At 48.6% G+C, this 22,194-nt stretch overlaps 2 protein-coding genes and 1 long non-coding RNA gene across 5 annotated transcripts; all 3 read right to left on the reverse strand.

Annotated features, from left to right (window-relative positions):
• Positions 1-1,653: 1,653 nt before the first annotated feature.
• LOC149912619 (uncharacterized) lies at positions 1,654-7,387 on the reverse strand. 3 transcript variants are annotated; one of them, XR_016461576.1, is made up of 5 exons: positions 7,131-7,387; positions 4,386-4,527; positions 3,359-3,520; positions 2,075-2,127; positions 1,654-1,748 (listed from the first exon to the last, which is right to left on the reverse strand). It is a non-coding gene; the product is annotated as an uncharacterized LOC149912619 (long non-coding RNA). The 3 variants fall into 3 exon arrangements; XR_016461577.1 differs by lacking the exons at positions 1,654-1,748; positions 2,075-2,127 and having other exon boundaries at positions 2,144-3,520; positions 4,386-4,516; XR_016461575.1 differs by lacking the exons at positions 1,654-1,748; positions 2,075-2,127 and having other exon boundaries at positions 2,145-3,520.
• A 1,972-nt stretch (positions 7,388-9,359) lies between these two features.
• On the reverse strand, positions 9,360-11,805 carry LOC149912620 (rho GTPase-activating protein 32-like). Its single transcript, XM_090131797.1, has 5 exons — positions 11,713-11,805; positions 11,205-11,350; positions 10,537-10,741; positions 10,217-10,362; positions 9,360-10,028 (listed from the first exon to the last, which is right to left on the reverse strand). Exons 1-5 carry the CDS (start codon positions 11,802-11,804, stop codon positions 9,592-9,594), a joined length of 1,026 nt encoding a protein of 341 aa, XP_089987923.1. The 5' UTR covers position 11,805; the 3' UTR covers positions 9,360-9,591.
• Positions 11,806-12,523: 718 nt separating this feature from the next.
• On the reverse strand, positions 12,524-15,131 carry LOC149912621 (rho GTPase-activating protein 32-like). Its single transcript, XM_090130884.1, has 5 exons — positions 15,123-15,131; positions 14,079-14,201; positions 13,820-13,897; positions 13,425-13,506; positions 12,524-12,956 (listed from the first exon to the last, which is right to left on the reverse strand). The coding sequence occupies exons 1-5, from the start codon at positions 15,129-15,131 to the stop codon at positions 12,694-12,696; spliced, it is 555 nt and encodes a 184-aa protein (XP_089987010.1). The 3' UTR covers positions 12,524-12,693.
• Positions 15,132-22,194: the final 7,063 nt, after the last annotated feature.

Consider the following 22,194-nt stretch of genomic DNA (forward strand, 5'->3'; position numbering starts at 1 on the left):
AGCCTGACTTCCTTGCTAGCACCCCAGACGTCACACTGCCAAGGCCTGTCACCTCTTCTGGAAAACACAAGTGCAGCAATGCTTCTTCCTTGACAGGAGGATAGGTAACAGAAGGAGGCCCTGGCCTTGCCCCATCATCAGTCACATAAGACCTCTTCAGAGGAGTTGGGGCAGCTTTCTTGTTGGCTCTGTGGTGGTTGGAAACAGATCTAAACAGCTACAGTTAGAAATGTCTCAAGCTCTCAGGACAATTTCCTTCAAACTGCTCTCCCAAAAAAGCACTTCTACACAGTAAGCCTCAGTAACAGAAGAGGTCTGTCTTTTCAATCGAATTTCTGTTTCTTAGCTAAATGCCATAGCAGTACTCTTCAGAGCAGGAAATCTGCCATAGTGATTGTCTCCAAGCCACAAATACGATCAGGTAGAATAATGCCCTCTGATCTTTAACTTGACACAAAACTATTTACTTGTTGAAGTAGATAGGTAGGAAAGGAGCATTTCAAAAGACCCAGAGCCAGTCATTCACAACCTTGAAACGTGCATCTGCATAATCTGGAGTGCGAGCCACTAAAGTGTCTTAAATGGAACCTGCCTTCCAGGAAGAGATGGCAGTTTGACTCAATAAGTCACACTGCAACTCTCAGCAAAACAGAGCATACACAGCTCAGTGCTCAACTCCTTTCCTGACATTAAAGGCTACAAGTGAACAGAACCAAACAGCTAGAACTGCCGTGGATCTCTGCTCTAGGCATCATTCTCACCTGTTGATTCAGTACTGCAATCAAGTTTTAAGTTTCCTTCACAAAAACTCCAGCTCCCATTTAGTACCAGTGATTATGCCACTTGGGTTATCCTGCCTTTGTCTAGAAGTACAGCAAAAAGCTGGCATGTTGGGAAATTATCCAAATGGGAGTACCCCTTCAAATAAGGGGTCAGCAAAGTGTTGTGCAGGGATCAGATGCTTCTTCGGTGCTGCATAACTTGGGGTTCTTAGCATCTAAAGGGACAGCAGTTATTTATTATTCTGTCCTTATAGCATTCGATCTAATAAACAGCAGGTCAAATGGTATCTTACAGACTCTGAGTGCCTTTCATACCAGGATCCTAATGGACCAGTACTCCCCCAGCAACAAACAAATACACCAAGAGTACAGGACAGAGCAGTTAAATTGTTATCTTCCTCAAAGTACATAAGACACCACATCCCAGAAAGAACAGTACCGCATGGAAGGATTTGTGTGCCTCCTTAAAATAGAATTTCTGCTCTCTAGAATCAGCCATCCAAAAATTAGACATACTATCTTAAGTTAGTATTTACAGTCCCTGTATATTCAGCAAAGAGAAAGGAGTGATGAAGGATAGCAACCCATACCCTTTCAAGACAGCCATCTGGGATGGGAAAGATTAAGCTTCCTCTGTAGATGCACTTAGAACGTCCATAGCAGCCAAATCTGATCTTCAGCCAGCTTAACTTCACACCTAACGGTTACAGGTTTGATGTCAAGTGAGATGATTTGTACCCCAGTTGGTACTGACAAGGAAGTCAGAACAGGCTGGAATCAAAGTATTTGAAGTCCACTAAGGACAAGATAAGTAGAGCCATCTATATTGCTACATAAAAACATGGGAATTTTAAGAAATACATACATCTATCTGGTACTGACGATCCATTATTTTGCTATGCCCTCAGTGCTCCACACAGTTCTGCTGGATTTTCTTCATCTTGTAATGAGCGACCCATCTATTGACTCAAGACCAGAGAAATGTATTGGTAAGGACTGGGAACCAAAAAAATCCATTTTTGACTAGCAACTATTTCTATAATATTATAGGGATGTTTTAAATTCTTTCTTGCTATAACAGAGTGACAGAGTTACTGGCCCACCATTTTCTACTACCTGAGCATCTCCAAATACACTGCTATGCACACACAAGCATAAATAGAGATTATGTCAACCTCTTATTTAAATAAACTTGAATATAGGAACTCAACAAAAATAATTTATGATTAATGCGGAATTGTAAGTATTTACAGACTCCTTCTCTAGCTTACTTTTAGAACAGAAATTCTTACTGTTGTTTTCATGATGTCCATTCTTACTTCTTCACTTCCACTTTGCCTTCTTGCTTTCAAGAAAACAAACGATAAAATATACTATTAAGCAATTAGTTCTCTGCTTAGATGCCTCTGCTTGCAAGTTGTTCTACTGCAGGATTTCTCTTTATTCCACAATGCTACAGTTTGCCAGGTTTTCGTGTTTGCCCTAGATAATTCCCAACTGCAGTGAACACATGCTAGAAAACCTTAGTTATACTGTACAAACAATGAATACACAGACATTATAATTACGAAACACAAGAGAGTTTGGCTAAGCAGATTATTACATACACCAAAGAAAGAATAGATAGAGTGCTTACGCTTACCTGGGCTTGCTGTAAAACTCCAAAGAAGGGATCTCCAGAAAAAGATGCTTCCCCACTGGTAGTCAGCTCTTAAATGGCACTAGGAGAGGTGCAGCCAGGCTCCACTCCTTCCAGCAGCACAGCTGAATTGCCTTCACCTGTGCTCCCAGGGCTGACTCATTGCTCGCCTCAGGTGATCAATCAGAGGTTCAGGCCATTCTTCCCATACATATATACACCATAACAATCAACCTACAGCTTCAGAAATACATGTAAGCACACTGCTTACACATCTCTTGCTTCTCGGCCAGGATGCTGGGTTTTACCCAACCTGAGCTATTGCTCCCCTCTACTCTGTCCTTGTGAGGCCCCATCTGGAGTACTGCATCCCAGTACAGTAAGGATGTGGAGCTGCTGAAGCAGGTCCAGAGGTGGCCTTGGAGATGATGAGAGGACTGGAGAACATTTCCTGTGAAGAAAGGCTGAGGGAGCTGGGCTTGTGTAGTTTGGAGAAGAGAAGGCTCTGGGCAGGCCTTATTGCAGCCTCCCAGTACTTGAAGGGAGCTTACAAGTTTTTACACAGTCTGCTAGTAATAGGACAGGGGGAAATGATTTTAAATTAAAAAGGGGGCAATTTAAGTTAGATGTTAGGAGGAAATGCTGTACCCAGAGGTTGGTGAGGCGCTGGCACAGCTGCCCAGAGAAGCTGTGGTGCCCCATCCCTGGAGGCGCTCGAGGCCAGGCTGGATGGGGCCCTGGGCAGCTGAGCTGGTGGGGGGCAGCCCTGCACATGGCAGGGGTTGGGGCTGGGGGGGCCTGTAAGGTCCTTTCCAATCTAAGCCATTATATGATTCTATGATCTTCCAAAGGTATGTGAAGGTTGACGTGTTTTTGCACCTTTTTAATCATTATAAATTAAACCATTTCACAATGTTAGATTAAGGATGATACTTACTACAATGGTTGTGCAAGAAGTGCAGATATGAGATCAGCCAGGGGCTTTTATCCCTCACCAACTCTTGATTAAGGCGAATGCCAGGAAGTCCATGGAAAGCAGTGACTTCATAAGGTGACAGCCAAAAGCTAGACCCTCAAATAGGAAGGATCTGCATAATTCCTTCAAAAGACACAACAGTCTAGCTGAAGTTTTGGCCCTGAAAGCACTGCCCCAGCAATCTTTGTATTCAGATCTGCAGCAGTGAATTATGGCTATATATTTTTATATATAGTTAAATTATTAAGTTATTAAATTATAATTAATCAAATTAATTAAAAGTGATAGAATTTAGTGTGTTATCATGTACAAGTAAAAAATCCCAGTTGTTATATTCTTCCAGACAAAGATTTTTCACATGCTTTGAACCATTAAAACAAGGACATCCAGTGCTTCCAAGGACAATAACAGCATACACTACTGAGGGATATTTAAGAAAGTGTATAGGTTATTAAACCTTGTTCAAAGCATGCAATTAAACTTAGTGCTATTTTCTTTTCTACTCGGAACTTAATATTCAGATGAAAAACTAACTACCAAATCAAATTATTACATTTCTAGTATTTCTAATGAAGAAACAACTTTCTTTCAAACAACCAACACAGAAGTCTGTTTTTATATATTATCACTCTGAGTTACATTATCCAGTTAAAAATACCCCAGATGTAAGGGAATCTATTCCTTTGAACACAGAAAATAGGCAGTTATAACAATTCAAACAACAAAATGTTCCCTCACGTTACATAAGAAGACGTGAGAAACCAGCAGACCATCTGGCAAAAAAAAAAAAAAAAAGTGTACTTCACTAACTGTGAACTTGTGGAGGCTTTTTTTCTTAGCATAAAACCAGCCAGCATTCCTTTACCCATTAACTATTTTGAACATGCACTGGAAATCAAGGGCTGGCACTGAAGATAAACATGTCATTTTTCTACAAGGGAGACATTACAAAGAAGTTGTTCTTACATGGTAAATAATAGAAACTCACAGAAGAGCAGGATGAAATAGTGCAGTTCTTCCAGTACTTGGCTGTACAGCTGAATACGGACATCAATCTGCCAATCTTCTTTCTAACTTCTGAAGAAAACACAATGGCTCAGCTGTGAAAAGTTTCCTGGACTATCAAGTAACTGGAAGGGAAAAAAAAACAACAACAATGAAGACTGATAATGCTCTGTTTTACCTAACATAGTAATTATAACCTCATATGCTGTTTTATTCCCTCACAATTACTTGGCCCTGTGCAGATGTTTTCAATATATTGATATTACAGTGAAAAACAAGTAGACAAAACAAGGTTTTACCAACACACCTCTTTTAAAAGCCCTATTTATTAGTGTGCCATTTTCAAATTTAGTGATAACATATTTTGAGCTAGGAAGAGAGTCATTATCATGCTAATATCTATTAATCATTGTAATTATGAAAAAACAATTAGATACATGTTGCATCACCTGACTGAATATCCCTATGATGCATCTGTGGTTTACATCTACTGACTTTCTGATTAGCAAAAATAAACCAAATCAAGTAAGACCTCTCATCTGTGGCTTGGTTTCCAAATTATATTCAACACCTAGCACGTATATCTTCTGTTACTGCAGGTCTATATTTGTGCTGTCTATTTTCATGTCACATCACCAAAACCTTTTTTCCTTGAGCTTGTTTTTTTAAGTGTTAAAGATGATGCCTCAGTTAGATGGAGAGCCAGCTCCAGGCACAAGAGATGTACCAGCAGAACCAGAGATACTAGGGTAGCAAAGTACAGGACCCAAACCTCCAGACAACTGAATTCCGGCCATGCAGCATGCACGTAAATGCTGACCAACCAAGTCAAATACTTAGTTTTTAATGACAGTAAATCTTCATGTAGGTGTTCTTCAAGGTACTGTGACACTCGTTTCAAAACTGACTTGTTTCTACCTAATTCAACTCTGTGGCTATTTGTCATTCTGGTTGTCACACTGCTGCAGCACTCTAGTCACAGGCCATAACCTCAGTGACTAAGGACTGAACAAACAGGACACAAAGCTGCCAGGTGGCCTAGAGAAAATGAGTTTTCCTCTAGTCACAGCTAAATAGAGTGGATTGCTGAATGTTTGGAAGAGAGCGCCAAAGAGAGAAAACCAAGTTTTAATCTGCTTCTCTGTCTCAGAATTTGGAACTGACTTTGTTTCCTGACAAAGTTATCCACAGACAGTGTGGATAGAGACAAAAAATTTATCCAAAACCCAGAGGAAGTTAAAGGAATTGTCTTGCTCCTACCCCACCCCCCCCAAAACAAAACTGAAAAAAAAAAGTTGGAGAATAATGAGAGAAGCTCAGAGAGGATACAGTCCCTGAGGAAGGGCAAGAATTCAGTAAGAAAAGCCTGGTTAAATGTGAGGCAGGTGTCTGATAATTTGCAAAAGATAAGCATACTGATGTGGATCTGAGATTCAGCTGCAGTCATCAAAGGCTTTAGTGAGAGAAATTCTAGAGAGATGTCAAGGATGGAGGATGGATTGTTGCCATGATGAAATCAGAGGAGAGTTCAGAATACCTATAAGTTTAGGAATTGAATGCCTGGAAAGAAGTTAGAAGAGTGGGGGGAGGAAATGGTCACGGGTGGGTTTCCTTTGTGTAGGAAACAAAGAAGCTGAGTGCAAGAAAGGCATCTGAAGACACTAGAAGATTACATGGAAACAAAATAGAGAAAAGCAAATGAGATGTTTGTATTAGTGACAGGAGGAAAGGAAGAGTAAGTGGCAAGAGACAGAAATCAACACCAAGAGAGTGTGTATAGTGTCTTTTAACATAAAATCCTTAGGGTTGGAACAGACCTTTAGAAGTCATCTAGTCCAACTCCTCTGCAATGAACAGGGACATTTACATCTACATCAGGTTCCCCAGGGTCTGATCCAGCACACTGCCTTGAAAGTCACTAGGGACACAGCATCCACCGCATCTCTGGGCAATCTGTTCCACTGCCTTACCACCCTTACTGTAGAAAATCTTTTTCCTTATATCTAACCTAAATCCATCCTTTTTAAGCTTGAAACCATTTCCCCTGGTCCTATCACAACAGACCCTGATAAAGAGTCTATCACCTTTGTTCCTGTAGCTCCCATTGAGATCCTGAAATGCCACAATCACCTCAGAGCCTTCTCTTCTCCAGGCTGAGCAGCCCCAGCTCTTTCAGCCTGTCCTCATAGGAGAGGTGCTTCACCCCTTCGATAATTTTTATGGCCCTCCACTCAATACAATCCAACGGGTCTACGTCTCTCCTGTACTGAGGACTCCACATCTGGACACAGGACTCCAGGTAAGGTCTCACCAGTGAAAAGTAGAGAGGAAGGATCCCCTCCTTCACCCTGCTGGCCACACTGCTTTGGGTGCAGCCCAGCACACGGTTGGCTTTCCGGGCTGACTCATGTCCAGCTTTCCATCCACCAGCACTCCCGGGACTTTTTCAGCAGGGCTGCGCTCAATCCTTTCATCCCCCAGTCTGTATTGCTAATGGGTGTTGCCTCAGCCCAGGTGCAAGACCTTGCACTTGAATTTGCTGAGGCTCTCCCAGGCCGAGTGCTCAAGCCCGTCCAGGTCCATTTGGTGGCACCCCATCCCTCCGGTGTGCTGACCACAGCCCACAGCTCGGTGTCATCTACAGACCTGCTGAGGGAACACTCAGCCCCACTGCCAATCTCACGGACACAAAAGAACATCAGTCCCAGCAGCGTGCGACACCACTTGCCTCCGATCTCCAGCGAGACGTCGAGCCACTGAGCACCAGCCTCTGGGCACCGTCCTGCAGCCACTTCTTCGTCCAGGCTTCTCCTCACAGAAACCACCAAAGCCCTGCGCAGAGAGGGATGTGGGAGCAGGAGAAGCAACGCGGGAGCAGGAGAACACTCACACTGCAGAGGTGGATCTCTAGCACCTCATTTTCCCAGCAGAACCACCCACAGAAGACACAGCCTGGACTAACTGAGACAGCAGCCAGGTTCACATGAAGCGCCACCATTTCACACAGCGGCCGCCGAGCACAGCAACGACGGAACAGCAGCCCTGCCTGCGTGTGGCAGCTGAGGCGCTTTCGCCGACACAACCCGCAGCTTCCATCTCCACAAGCCGCCCGGTCTGCCGGCGCCCAGCAGCACCCGGGGCTCCGCAGCTGCGGCGTCAGCCTTCCGCCGGGCGCGGCCGCGGCCACTCGGCGCCTCCGGAGCTGCGGCCGCCGGGCCGTCAACGGGAGCCGCGCACTCACCGCTCGCCCGGCGGCGCCGACGGCCGCCCTCGCCGCGCGGTCCCGCGTCCGAGCGGCTCGCGGCTTCTCCTCGTTAAAGCGGCCCGGGCGATCCTCGCGCCCCGCCGCCTCCGCTCCGCCCCCGAGGCTTTTTCCAGGCGAGCCCCGGCGACGTCCCCGCCGCGTCGGCCGCTCTCGCGAGAGCCGCCCGGCCGAGAGCCGCGCGGCCGCTCCGTCGCCTCGGGGAGCCGTGAGTGAGGGAAGCGGCCGGAACCGCGCCGCGCCTCGCGGGCCGTCGCTGCGCTTCTGGCGGGAACGGCTCCGAAGCGGCGAACCTCGGCGGTCGAGGCGTCCGCACTTCGCGGTGATGCCGGAGGACGTGCGGCAGTGTGGGAAGTCTCCGCATAACGCTCTGGGACGGCGTCTCGGATAAAGCAGACGTTCTTCGCGGTTGCGGTGGCGGCCTCCTGCAAGCAGGAGAGCCCGAGAAAGCAGGGTTCCATCTTTCATCCCCTCTGCCCGACGCTGCTCTCTTTCTGCCCCGGTTCCTCACAAATACAGGCAAACACAGGAAAAATGTATTTCTGCAGAGTTTAATGTCGCTACAGAAGAAGGCAGTACGTGACAAGTGGTTCATTTGTTCACATCTCACTCTTTCACTAACACTGCAAAATCCAGTGCTTTGTTTTCCAACTGCCGACTGCTCAACCCTGCCAAATACAGAAATGATGCACCGATCTGTAACATAAAACTTGGCTGGCAGTTATCCTGGTCAGCTTTTATCATTTCCACGTAGACTTCATGGGTTTCCTCACTGCTGCAGGTTAATCGTAGGCCTTGTCAGCAATCTGTGTCAGTGGCCGTACGTTCAGGTGTTGTGATGACAGATAATGATGAATGCCCATGATATCAGAGGTGACTGTTGGTGGTACGGCAGCAGAGGCTGAACCTTCCTACAAATACTCCATTACGTTTTGTTGTCGTGCCAGCAGATGGCAGCAGAGCTGCAGTTTCCATCGAAATCAACAGCAGGCATTACTTTTGGAGCGACCTACATCGGAGTGTCCAAGTATCCGTATGCACTTGTGTACAGCAATGAAAAAGTCATGGAAAAAGCCCCCTGCAAGGAATGCAGGGAGCATTGCCTTTGCCAACCCCTGAACAAAAGACTGCAGTGTTTTTCTCAGTAATGTCCCAGACGTTTCCAATGGGAGAGAAGGAATCTGTGGGACTGACGGTGGGAAATTCAGCCTCTTTTTTCATCCCCAACAGAGCTGAAATCTGGGCGACCAAAATTACCATGAGGTATCTTGGCAATATAGAAGCCAGTATCCTACAGTAGGGTAACCCGTGAGTTCTGCCAAAACCCCAAAGCATTGACTGCAAAATGCTAAAGTGGAGGAGTGGAAAAGTGGAGAAAATCTTCTTCCTGTGTCCTGGGAAACTCTAGCAGCTTTGTGCCATGGTGAGAGGCCCATTCTCTAGTAAGATAAGGGCACACCAATTTTGCTGGAGAAGTAAGATCTGCACGGCCAGCACGTAGGTGGGAGCCAGGAAAGGACATGGTGGGAGGAGAGAGGTGTTAAGCAACATCCAAGGCATGAAAATGCATCAGAAAGCCCTGAAAAGCATCACAAAGCCACAGCCAGGAAGCTTGGGAGTATCATGAGCAGCATCCAGGATGCGAGAGATTATTTGCTACCATGCCAAATGGTAGCAGAGCTCTCCCTGCAGACATCCCAAAGCCAGACAAAATGGGAAAAACCACAGAGCTGTGCTGCACGCACCCCACAGCCATCATGTTGCAAGCTGGGGTGCCTTGCTGTGTGCTGCATTCATCCCAGTCCGTGTGAATGAAGACTCTGGAAGCAGTCAAGACGTTGATTGAGCACAAGTGTGCTTTTATTATTATATAAAAGACAGGAGGGTGTGAGAGGTCCACGGTGACGATGGGACTCATCCTGTCTTGTCATGGAGAGAGTGGCTCAGAGCTCTCAGTGCTGCTGTCCGGTGCCTGGGACTGGAGGCCTGATTGAAAGTCCCCCTGCAAGAGGCTCTGCTCTTCCTCACTGATCCTGGCCTGTTCCTGCACAGAGGTGCAACTTTCGGGGCATTCTGACTGTGCTTGGGCTGGGCTGCACAGCAAAGGCACGGGGTTAAAATCCAGGTTGGTCACGGTGGTGTCTGGCAGGCTCAGGTCACCAACTTCAGCAGAGCCAGGTGTAATGAGAGCATGAACTTGAATGAGCTCCTTCTCTCCATCACTATTGTTACTGTTGTTAGATGGAAGGCTGCTGTTGGAGTTGCAGCAATTTGTGCTCCCTATGAGCTCTCCAATGATGGAAGCACAGAGAGCATCCTCGCTACTTGCCCTGGATCTTCTGGGTTGGCAAGGGCTCGATTCACCTAGAAAGGATACACAGGGGTTAGTGTCAAACTTTCACAAACTGAATTACGACAGTGGTTCTTGATCAGGGGTGAACTGAAGATGTTAGGCAGGGGCTGGAATGCCAGAAGGAGATACAAGTGCAGAGCAAGCTTGAATTCTATGTTCCTGAAAAGCAGGGATTTGGAAGCTGCATTTGCACCCTTACCTGCCAGGACTACCACTGCTGTTTCTGAGGGCTGCCTGGCATTGCGCTGCAGTTGGCGTTTGCTCCCAGAGGATGGCTTTCTGAGGCTGAAGCAGCAACACCAACTGCTAGCTGGCGATTCCTCAGTCTTGCTGGGTGGATTTTGCCTGGAGAGAGAAAACAGCCAATGCTGTGAGTCGTGCGTGGTGCAGGGTGAGGGAAGAGCAGCACTGAGCTCTTGGCAGCAGTTGCTTGTTCCTAGCACTGCCTGGTTTCTGCAGAAAAACAGAAAACCCACCCAAACAATGATGCTGGGTGCTGGAAAAGAAAGTCCTCTTTACCTTTCAGATGGAAAGTCAATGACTGTGTGGAATTTGCCCTGCCCAGCTGCAGGGCTTTCTTCCACTTCAATGTCGGGGCTGCTCTCTGTCACAACAGGAGAGCTGCTGTGGCCTCGCCTCTGTGCCTGTGCCTCCTCCACGCTGAGCAGCTTTGTGGCAGCAGAAGAGACCCCCACAGACTTGGGCCCTGGGAGAGAATTGTGCCCTGTCAGGGAAAACCACAGGTAAGAGCGAGGATCAGGAAGCAGCAGCACAGCCACCACAGTTCTGGGGGAGGTGCTGTATTTTTCTCAGGCTTGCTTATCCGAGCCACTGGAAGAAGAGGAGCTCAAAATAACCATGTGGGCAGAAGTCTGTTTATGGCAAAGGACACGGTCATCATTAAGAGATCTCACCCCTAGATAAAAGGGGCAGGGAACTGAGAAAGCTTCGCTGCCATGCTTGCATGAAGCTTTTCCTGCATGCAAACCATAATAATGACGGTTTCCTCCTTGTGAAATTTGGGCTTGGACATTCTCCGCATCCAGCAACAGGATGCCATACCCTAATGGAAGCCCAGAGGTCTGCTGTCCCCTTGATGGTAAAAGAGTATCTCAAAGGTCCTGGAGAAGGCCTGCATTTGGTCAAGGTGTCAGGTCAAGATCAAGCTAATGGAGGAAGACACTCACCTGCTGCATCTGCAATGTCTGCTCTGGATTTGGAGCAGAAGAGGACGTCGGTGTGGTTGATGAGGAATTCCACCACATCCGACTGTGTCTGCAGCTCCATGCAGGCAGCTCTTCCGCTGGCGCAGGCAGACTCGTTCTGCTGTGATCTGTAGAAAAGGCAGATTTTAGAAGTCATTTCTCCAAGACCGTTTCCCCGAGTCTGAATTGTTGCAGCCAAAAGCTGTCAGCTGAGGCTCTGGAGACTTCCACAGTGGGCAATCAGTGATGGCACTGCAGAAATTCTCCTGGATGATCAAGGACACGTCAGTCCCATCTCAACAAGACTGCAGAAATTGTCACCTAGACATTGTGCCCGTGGGGTTGGAGAACAGCCCAGGCTCCTGCTCTTCTGTCAGCCACAGATTTTACAGGAGAAGAGCACATTTGATGGCGAAAAAGGGAGGACTGTTTTTTTTTTTTACTGGAGAACAGATGTCAGTGTTGTGTTGAATCAGAACCAGAAGTTTACCTTAAGAGGTTTGGAGCCCACACAATGGCTAGGTTCTTGGCATGCATGTTTGTTATCGTGGAGCTCCCAGCCAGACACGCCAAGTGTCTCATCAGGAACTCCAGTGTCCTTGAAAACAAGAGAGGCAAACGTTCAGCACCAACCAGCATGCCGTGCTGCAATTCAGAAAGACAAAGGCTGGAACCGCATCGTTGCCCTCTGCAATGCAGCAGGGCTGAGCTCAGCAGGCTGAGGGCAGCACTGACCTGTAGTGAGGAGCGGGCAGCTGCTGGATGACGTCCTGCATTCTGAGCAGCCGCTCCTCCTCTGTAGCGGCACCAACAGCATCCTGGAGTAGTGCAGAAAGGGAGCGAGACACCAATCAGGCTAGTACACCACTGCGAGTAAACCTCGTGGGGCTGACAGCAAAAGGGCCTCCGAGCTGGGGCACTGCTGCAGCCATCTGCCAAGAGGCCCAGGAAGAGGGAAATGAAAGACGTGGCCTTGTGCTTACCGAGAACTTGCCGTACAGCTGGTGGGTGAGCAGAGGGTTCGGGAGCTCCCTGAAGTACATCTTGCAGAGGGAGCTCACGCTGTGAATGTCCCGGACGGTGAGCTCAGGAATCTGCTCCGACTCAAATTCCTGCCTGGAGAGAGGGACGCAAACCCGGTTGAGCGAGAGGAAGGCAAGCCCAAAGCCACACCAGATGCACTCAGGCTGTGTCAGTCGCAGCACTCTTACCGCAGTCTCTGGATGTTGGACGCGACGCCGGACAGGCGGTATATCCCCTGCACCACGCCGTGCTGCTCAATGAACTCAGCGCAGCTCTGGAGGACCTGGGGGACTGAAGAACACGTGCCAGCCGTCAGTGGAGCTCCTGATTCAATCGTGCTGCAGGCTGTGCTTCACATCCCATCCACTAAGCCCAGCCAGGCTTGGCTAAAGCAAATACAGATGTGCTTGTCTCTTAGGAGCATCCGCCTCACTTGATCCTTCAGCCATCAACTCCCATTACACGTGCCTCCACTGTTATCAGCCTGCCCCCTGCTAGATATGAGCTCCCTTTCATCTTCTTTAGATGCCCAGCAGTGGAAGATCTCAGGAATGGGCAGCTCCTTACCATCACGACCGGAGTGGAGAAGATGCTCTCCCAGGTCACCGCCAAACACCCTTTCCTTCTCCACCTCCCGCTCGGTCGGTTTCTTTGGGCGGGCCTTCACCAAGGAACGAAGGAAGGTGAGGATCTTGCTGCGTTTCTTGGGCACTGCACAACAAAAGGAAGAAACCAGGTCATTTCAGGTTTGGCTCCGTTGGACGAGGCCGAGCACAGCACATTCTACAGAGCACGTCAGAACGGGAAGAACATTACCAACCAGTACATACAAAAAGGGATTTTCCCCATGCCTGGAGGAGCCCAAGGCCAGGTGGGATGGGGCCCTGGGCAGCCTGGTCTAGTCTCACATTAAATGTGGGGGCTGGGAGACCATCCTGAGGAGGGTTGGAGCATGATGATCCCTGAGGTCCCTTCCATCCCAAGCCATTCCATGAGTATTCTATAGTTTTGCCAAGTCCAATCATAAAATCAGGAGGATTGGGCCAAATCACTGCCCCATGGTGTGCATGAAGATTCATCAACCCAGAGGACAATGTGGGATGGATAAAGGAGGTACTAAGCACACCCCAAAAAAGACTTCATTTTTCTTCCCGTCATCATCAAATGTAACATCCGTACCTGGCTTTGGCACAGAGTTGATGAGTGCCTCAGGAATGTTCTTATTAATGAGTTCCACACACTCCCCTGGGAAAAATCCAACCTGTAACAAGAAGAGAGGCCAACTATTGCATACAGCACATCTCAGATCTGAACTGTTAAACCAAAAGCCACGTAACATTTCCCTCGGAACGTGCTTGCCTGACGTTCCATAAGACTATCCAGCAGAAAATGGCCATAGTTCACAGCATAAAGGTAATAATTTTTCAACATTTGCAGCCGAAGGCAAGGTCCTCTGACACCGACAGAGGGAAACTGTTTACGTCCATTAGGCATCCTGAGCAGGCAGAGCAGCTCTAAGCTGAGATTCCTGCCTTTACTGAAGTTGCACTCTCCAGTCTGAAGCTTGTGCCTACCTGGAAGCCGAGCTTGCCTCTCCACCAGGGGGTCAGCTCCTTTGGTGGCATGTCGATGACACACACGATGTCTCCCACCTGCAAGAGATTGCAGTGTCAATCCCAGCTTCAGCACGGCTGGGAGGAAAGCACAGCTCAAATGTCTGCATTCTTCTGCACTGCCAAACATCGCCGAGCTTGAGAGCACTTGCACCAGTGCAGCTCTGAGGGCATTTGCCATTGTAAAATTGAGCAACAAGGAACGCCTTGAACTGCTTACCTCAAAGGAGAGTTCATCCGCTGCCTGGGCAACGTATCTCTTAACGACATGGGCAGCAGCAATAGCTGGAATGTTCACAGCTGACTCCCCATGGTCCAGCAGGGGTTTCCCCTTGTTCTCAATCTGAAACAGAGAGCACAGGCCACGGTGAGGAGCTGGGAACCAACAAGGAGGATTTCAAGGTGAGGAGCACATCTGCAGAGAAAGCTGCAGGAAATGCACTCGGTCCTTATCATGGGCACTTCAGAAGGAACTGCAAGTCTAATAACGGCTGTTTCTCTCCCTGGTGTGCAGCAGGCACACGCCAGGCAATGCAAAGATGCATCTCTCCCCGCCCAGACTAATCAGCAATGGCACTGACGCAGGCAGGTGGCCTTGTCCATTTTGCCCCCTCCTTTCCTGCGCTCTTTGTGCAGGAAGGCTGACTGTTTCAGATGCTAGGAGACCGTGAAGAGGGAAACCAAAGCTATGGCTGCAGTTACAAGGTGCAAACAGTGCCATTGCAAGCACCAAGCAGCTCTCTTGAGCAGTCCAACCAACAGCGAGGCCAAACAGAGCAGAGAATGATTGTTGTTTCTGCAGCCATTTCAAGGGAAAAGTCAGTAGAGGACAAACACAACAGCCGAGATGGCTCTGGTAGTTTTATAAACTTGCCACACTTGCACTGCTGTCTTGCCACAGAGGAGCTCTCTTGGAAAGCAGGAGAGCACATCTGCGGCTCACTCTACTGGCTGCAGTCAGGGAACAAAGACCAATCAGAGCTTCATACTCTACCTCTGTCCATGCCAGGTCAGGCCCACAGCTGATCTCGCTGCACGCCACAGCCATCAGCGTAGGTGTGACAAGCTGGAACTGAAAAGAAACACACTTTTATTTTCTCTGTTCACATCTCTGCTGTGCTCCCTACAGCTGTCGGGCACACTCACACAGCCCAAGCACGCCTGCTGGTGTCCCTGGTGATGCTGTGCAGCTCTGCACAAGCTGGGGCTGGGACTCTTTGCCTAAGGGATTAGTTTCCTGTAGAACAGCTGGTCACAGCTCCACAGACAGCATCCTTATGAGGGCTGAGCTGCAGAGCACGTGGAGAAAACCCACACGTGACCAGCGTCCCATCAAAGCTGGATGAGGCTGTGTTACTAAACACGGGGCGTCACGGGCTGCTAAAGCATGTGGGGGGACAAAGCATGGCAGGTACCTGGCAAGAGATCAGAACGAGGGAGAGAAATCTCACGAATCCGCAGCCGTTCCTTGTCTCTTTGCTCTGATCTTCCACGAGCAAAAGCTGCACCAGGGTAGCAGGCAGAGGGTGGAGAGAGGAGAGAGAAAGAGCAGGTCAGTTTGCTTCCACGGTTGAGCAAAGACTACGAGGGAAAATCCAAAATCTGCCCTCCCTCAACTTAAAAACTTAAGTTTTCAACTTAAAACCATTTCCCCTTGTCCTGCTGTTATCTACCCTTTCAAAGAGTTGATTCCCCTCCTCTTTTTAAACTCCCTTTAGGTACTGAAGGCTGCCATGAGGTCAACCCACAGCCTTCATTTCTCCAGGCTGAACAAGCCCAGCTCCCTCAGCCTGTCTTTGCAGGGGAGGTGCTCCTGTCCCCTGATCATCTTTGTGGCTCGCCTCTGGACCCTCTCCAACAGCTCCCTGTCTTTCTGGACACTGTACTGCAGATGGGGCCTCACAAGAGCAGAGCAGGGGGGGACGATCACCTCCCTGTCCCTCATGGCCACCCCTCTGCTGATGGAGATAATGTGATCCTATGAGCTCCACCAGCCAGCAGTTCTCAGCACTCACTGTCCCCCCGTCTCTCCCACACTGTCTCAGCTTACCTACAAGGTGCTGCACAGGACGGTGTGAAGACAAAGGGACGCAGTCGGTGCACAAGTGCAACAAGCGAGCTGCTCAGTCAGAGCTCCAGCGCTCCAATGAAGGGACGCAGCACGCACTGCTCCTCCCCTCATTCTAGCCCTTATGACATCACTGAGGGCCACCAGGCTGCTCCACCACGACGGACAGGGTGGGGAGGCAAGACCAGTCCCAAGGGCAGAAGATTCCAACAGCCCAGCCCAACGTTCTGGAATCAGGGGCTGCTTGGAATTCTACCCCAGCCAAATCCTGGAGAAGCTGGCACGGGGTCGTCATGACCAAAGCGCAGGACCTGGCGCTTGCTCTTGTTGAGCCTCGCACAACTGGCCTCAGTGCATCCCTCTGGAGGGCCTTCCTGCCCTCAGCCAGATGGACGCTTCCTCCCAGCAGCGTACCTTGCAGTGCTGGGCCCATGTCAAATCCACACTAAAGTGGCTTTTGTTACATTCAAGGGCATGTTGCAGCACCCATCTATTTCACCTGGAAGGAAATAAAGCAGGAGATGGGAGAAACACAGAACTACTGCCAGACTGCTTTATCCCTTTCTCAGCCCAACTTCCCTTGCCTCATCCCCTACCCCAACTCCTGGATGATGCCCACGGGCTGACAGTTGGATCTCAAGTCCATAGGACTCCTTTCACAGGACTCCATCAAAAAGGCTGTCACACTTGTTCCGTACACTCACACTGACCCAGCAGTGGTATCACAGTCACTTAACACACACACAACAACCAAACCCCGAGCATGCACATCCCTTCCTGCGTGACTGCAGCCCACAGCTCCCCTTCACACCTCCGTGGATCTCTGGTGTTTTACACTGATGCAGCCTCGCTGCAGCTCCGTGGCTGTCACACAAGGCCTGCAGGACCTCTTTCTCTGCAAACCCCGTCTGCAGGCATTGGTTCACGAGGTTCACCTCCTGCCCTCCTGAGCAAAAACAAGCACTAAGAACAAGAGCAAAGCACACTGGACTCGACCTGGCCGGATCCCCAACCCTCAGTCCTGCCAGACGGACCCTGGTGTGGAGACTCATCCCCAAAGCCTGGCTGGACATCAGCACAGGCATCCTTCTTCAAACGCCCCATCCAAGCAGCAAGGGATCAAAGCGTTGGCACAGCTGAAACAGAAATGCTGTGTGAGTTTCCTGTTAGCACTGAGCAGGAACAAATCTACCGCTGAGCAGCAGGATGTGAGACAAGCAGCAGAAGACACCCAACCTGCAGAACCAGCTCGTTTGGGGTCGGTCCAGATGTTTGTCTGCTCCCTTCCCTGGCCCAGGCCAAGCTTGTGAGCTGCTCCTCCTTTGTGCAGGGGGAAATGGTGCAGATGCCATGTGGTGGCTATGCACAGCATGCCTTTCACTTGCTTTTCCTCTCTCCATCTTCCATGAGCAAACAGCATCTCCAGCCTCCAGAGATCACTGAGTCCAACCCCTGCACAACAGTGAAAAAAAAGATATGATAAGGGGTACTTAAAGCACAGCATCTGTAATCAGATCAGACTCCTGCACTGTGAAGACTTCCATGAGTATTCCTGCAGAGTGCATCACTTAGTCTCTCTCTAGCCTTGTGTTCATGGTTTTCCTGTAAGAGCTTGTCTAAACACTGCCTATAATCGTGGTTATGCTAGAAGCATTTGGATTTATTGATCCTTAGTGTGATTTCAATAACAAATGCAGATGTTTTTTTGTTAGGGACAGCTTTCAATTTCTCAACTGAAATTTCAATATTGCATTAGGTGTTGACAACCACGGGGCTGCAGTACAGAGAATTACAGGAAGATTAATTTCTCCATCTCCATGCTCCTAGACATTTATGATTACAGTGATGTAGTTATATACAAAGTTGCAAGATACCAAAGCTAGAATAACCTCTTGGTGCAGCAGGATGTCTGGAGCCCAAGTGCAGAGTCTCAGTGTTGCAAAGCCTTGAAGAGGTGCACCGTATGTGCTGGGGCTGATGACACAGACACTGGAGCAAGGCCAGTGTGATGTTAGAAACTTGACCAGCAGCTGATCTGTTGTCAGCCATTTCTGGACACAAACGGGATCTGGTCGACTTAGGACATGACCTTTGGGCTGGAGAGCAACTCCCCGAGGAATCACACAGCCACTGCAGACCGTTGGCAAGAACCCCATACCAAAACAGCTCATCTGCAATCAGTTTTTAATCTGTGCAGCAGTGATTGGAACAGGCGCACGCTCTCTGCAATTGCAGGAATGTTCACAAGTGGAATGTACATCACCTGTTTCTCCAGCTCTTCTGTGTAAATGCTAGGAGCAGTGATCCCCCTGCACCCAGGGCTGCAATAAAGTCCTGTGGGCTTTCTAACCTGCCAACCAGCAGCCCAGGCTGCCCAGAGCCACCTCCAGCCTGGCCTTGGATGCCTGCAGGGATGGGGATCCACAGCCTCCCTGGGCAACCTGTTCCAGTGCCTCACCACCCTCTGGCTGAAAAACTTCCTCCTCACATCCAACCTAAACCTCAACACCCCCCGTCTCAGTTTAAAGCCATTCCCCACTTGTCCCATCACTATCCACCCTCCAAAACAAAACACCTCGGCTGTTCAACACTGAAAGAGCAAAATAACCCACAGCTCTTACTTCCACTGTATGCAGTTAATTCCAAACTTAAGGTCACAGGTTAATTACTCATGTGATCCTTCCTGACAGAAGAACTACTCGTAGTGATGTGTAGGAGTAAGGAACAGTTTGAAAAGGTCATGGACATATTAGAACTTGCAGCATTTATCTTAATAGATGCCTACATTGCAAAGCATTTTGTAAAACACACGTTACAAGTACTGTGCATTGGATTACACTATATCAAACTCTAAGTAACAATACAGGTTGCTTTTAAATCTACACTTACATGTTTTCTTCTAACTCCTTGATAAAATTCCTGACTGCCTTCAGTTTTAGAGCCAAAGCAGTGTTTGAGCTGGTAATGTACTCTTGAACAGCACTGTTGCCTTTAACATTTGTATGTTTAGATCTGAAAAGAGAACTTGGTCATTATTTCACGATGAGAGAATCTTATATGACAAAACAGAATTACAAAAATCTGACAATACTGTAAAATGCCAGTGTAAGAATGTGGCTTTGATTTTTTTTTTTTCTTTTTTTTTTTTTTTTTTTTTTGAAATGGTGAGTGTACCATTAATTCAAGACAAGAATTTTGTTTGTAAGTCGATCTCTATAACTGTTCTTGGCATCATTCTGTAGGATGAACTAGATACATGGAATTTGGCACTGGCTCCCCAGGGCAGTGGTTTGGCACTGAGCTGACAAAGGCCAAAGAGCATTTGCACAAGGCTCTCAGACACAGGGCTTGACCCATAGGAGGTCTGGTGTGGAACCAGGAGGTGGAATACATGATCCTCGAGGTCCCTTCCAAATACAGATATTCCATGATCCTCTAATACTTATATTCCCAAGTCCTGTACACAGTGCTCAGATGCTTAATTGAAAGGTTCCATGAAACAGTGAGGTATCTATGTCCCTTTACCACCCAGTTATTCAATTTGCCACGTGGATCTTTTGTCCAGTCACATTAAAAAACCCCTCAAAGTATTTCCTTCAGTCTTCCATTCTGATAGAGCTTTCTGGAGCAAATAAAGAGTTGCAACTCAGAATGTCCACACCTCCCTTCCTGCACCCTGCATACTTTTTTCATTGCACTGTGATTACGTACCATTCTATTGTCACCCTCATTCTGTCATTATCTAGGCAGTTTACTGCCATTAAATTTTCCAGCAACAGATGCCCACAAGTACAGCCAGCCTGGAAATATTTTGATTACTTTGTCCTGATGTCCTTGTAGGAGGTGGGACATTTCTCCATCTCAGCAGCAGAGGGCAGGAGGGGTCCAAGGTGAGGGCACGCTCTCCTCTATTTTTCTGGAACTCAAAGACGAAGAGAAGATGAAAACCAGATGTGTTTCCCTGCCCATGGCAAACACCAGCCTTTCCATCCTTACAGTCCTTCCTGCCATCAGCAGAGACATTTTGCTTTCTTGTGCCACTTCATCCCTTTAGCATCTGGCATTCTAACAAAGAAGTACTTACAAGGAATTTTAATATTTTCATATTAAATGTCAGAATTAGAACCATTATGTTTACCAAATATTTAAAACGTTCAACCCAGTGAGAAGTGAATTGATGTTGTATTTAGCATTCAGATAAGAACTTGTAAAGGAAGTAAAAAGTGCTGCTTTCATAAACTATGGTCTCATTGTCAAGCCTTGCACTGTCTCAGCAGATTATTACAGAATGTTCATTCAAGCAGGAATTAAGAGATGCGTCTGAATTGATAACAACAACAAGTAATTAAGAAAGCTTGACTGCAGTCTGCTTGAGGATTCCAGTCTGAAGTGTGTTCCACCTGATGACAACTGGGAATGTCTTTCTCTCACCATTAGAACCATTGCACCTCTGACTAAATACTAAACTAAAAACTCACCACTGAAAACTAACTACATGTTGATTAACATTCAGAGAGATTGTGCAGGTGTCCTTTTAGGAACTGGCCTACAGTATGCTAAGAGGGATGGATGTGGGGACATTAGGATAACGTGCCCTCTGCCTTTTAAGACAGCCCCAGCAGAGCAGGTCAGCAGGCTGAAGAGCTGAGTGGGTCACCAGGGCTCAGAGACTTCACTCGGCCATCTGAAAGTTGAGGGACTTCAGCCCAAGCTGCCCTTTTCCATGCAGGCAAGGAGGCCAAGAGAAGGTGGATCGGCACGGTTCTGGTGCAGACAGGGGCTGCAGTGTGAGCAGGCCTACACAGACAAGGCTGTGCCCACACAGAGTGACAGCAGCTTTCGCTGTGAGCAGATTCCCAGGGGGCCTGAGCCATGGCAGTTCTTGATGGCAGCATGTTCCAATCAGCCCTGGAAGTCTTCTCTGGACGTCTGTCGCATTCTGGAATCCACACTGAGGACGCAGTCGCTGTGTCAGAGCAGCTGGCAGAGTCACGGGGAACCGTGACGTAGTTGGCCCAGGGAGCAACAACAAGGCCTGCACTGCTCAGCCAGCCCAGGCCAAAGGGGAGCACGAGAGAGAGCAGAGGAGAGAGGGGGGGAAAGAGGGCCAGGAAGGAAAGGCCTGTGCCTGAATGGACGTGTAGCAGCAGCTGCTGACAGCAAACTCGGTGATGGCAGGGGCACAGCAGAGCAGTGCAATGCTGGCAGCTTCCTGTGTCTTTCACACAGGCACTGCAGACATGGCCAGCACTGGGAGATCAGCAGAACTGCTGCACACCTCTGCCAGCCCAGGCCAGAGGAGTGCAGAACAGTGAGCTGCTGCTGAGGGGAGAGAGGATGGCCTGAGAGCTGACCTGAGAGGCAGGGCTGGCTGTGTTACAGCAGCCTCTGTGTCCTCCTCCTGTGTCTGTGAGGGCCAGAGGGCCAGAAGAGAACATGCCCAGACAACGAAGCCCTGCTGTCCTCTGCTGCTCAGCTGGAGAGATGTTCCGCCTTCCTGAAGGACGCTGATCCAAAGGGAAGGAATCAAAGGAAGTCCAGGCTGGCTGTCCTTGTGGGCATCAGCTGCTGGCAGCTGCCTCTGTGCTGCCATGGGCAGGGCACAGCACACACAGTGTTTGCAGTTCCCTGTGTGACACTGGCCCTGGTGACCTGACAGCCATAGGGAGACAAGAGAAAGAGCTGCCTCCCTCTGCCAGATGAGGCAAAGGTGAGAATCCCAGAATCACAGCATGGCCCGGGTTGGAAAGGAGCTCAAGGTTCATGAATCTCCAACCCTTGGCTCTCCAAGGGTGCACAGGGGGCTTTGTTCTCCCTGTGGTGCAGCTTCAGTGCCAACTCACAGCTGAGCTGGTTGGCACACTGTGACAGCCTGCCGCTCTGAAGCTCTTGGGGCAGTGCTCAGTTCTTTCTGAAGTACTCTGGAAATGCTGCTTCTCCTTCACCAAGTCTGTTTCCAGACAGACGTCTTTTTCTCCTCTGTACACACAAACAGTATCTTGTAACTCCCTGGCACAGTGCTCAGAAGTGATACTTCTGGAAGCACGTCAGAGAAAAGTGGCCTTGTCCCAGTGGACTTTCAGAGCAGATGAGAACAAGTCTTGGTTGACGGCTTTCTTCTGCTTCTGGAACTGCACAGCCAGGTTGTGTGTTGTCATACTTTATGCCAGAGTGCCAAGCTGAAGCAGTTTCTGCAACCTCTTTTGTTCATACTTGTCACTCTTTGCTGAGACCTTAACTTAGTCATTTTTAATGCGCTCTCATCTAA

The sequence above is a fragment of the Phasianus colchicus genome, chromosome Z (assembly GCF_987193195.1).
Source record: "Phasianus colchicus chromosome Z, bPhaCol1.hap1.1, whole genome shotgun sequence".
Taxonomy (NCBI): domain Eukaryota; kingdom Metazoa; phylum Chordata; class Aves; order Galliformes; family Phasianidae; genus Phasianus; species Phasianus colchicus.

Coding starts and splice junctions, on each gene's coding strand:
- LOC149912620 (XM_090131797.1), bottom strand. CDS start 11,804: ATGAGACACTTGGCGTGTCTGGCTGGGAGCTCCACGATAACAAACATG. Junction 10,363..10,536: donor ATTGACTTTCCATCTGAAAG/GTAAAGAGGACT, acceptor TTCTCTCTCCAG/GCAAAATCCACCCAGCAAGA. Junction 10,029..10,216: donor AGCAGTGGTAGTCCTGGCAG/GTAAGGGTGCAA, acceptor TATCCTTTCTAG/GTGAATCGAGCCCTTGCCAA.
- LOC149912621 (XM_090130884.1), bottom strand. Junction 13,507..13,819: donor GAGGCAAGCTCGGCTTCCAG/GTAGGCACAAGC, acceptor TTCTTGTTACAG/GTTGGATTTTTCCCAGGGGA. Junction 12,957..13,424: donor CAACTCTGTGCCAAAGCCAG/GTACGGATGTTA, acceptor TTTGTTGTGCAG/TGCCCAAGAAACGCAGCAAG.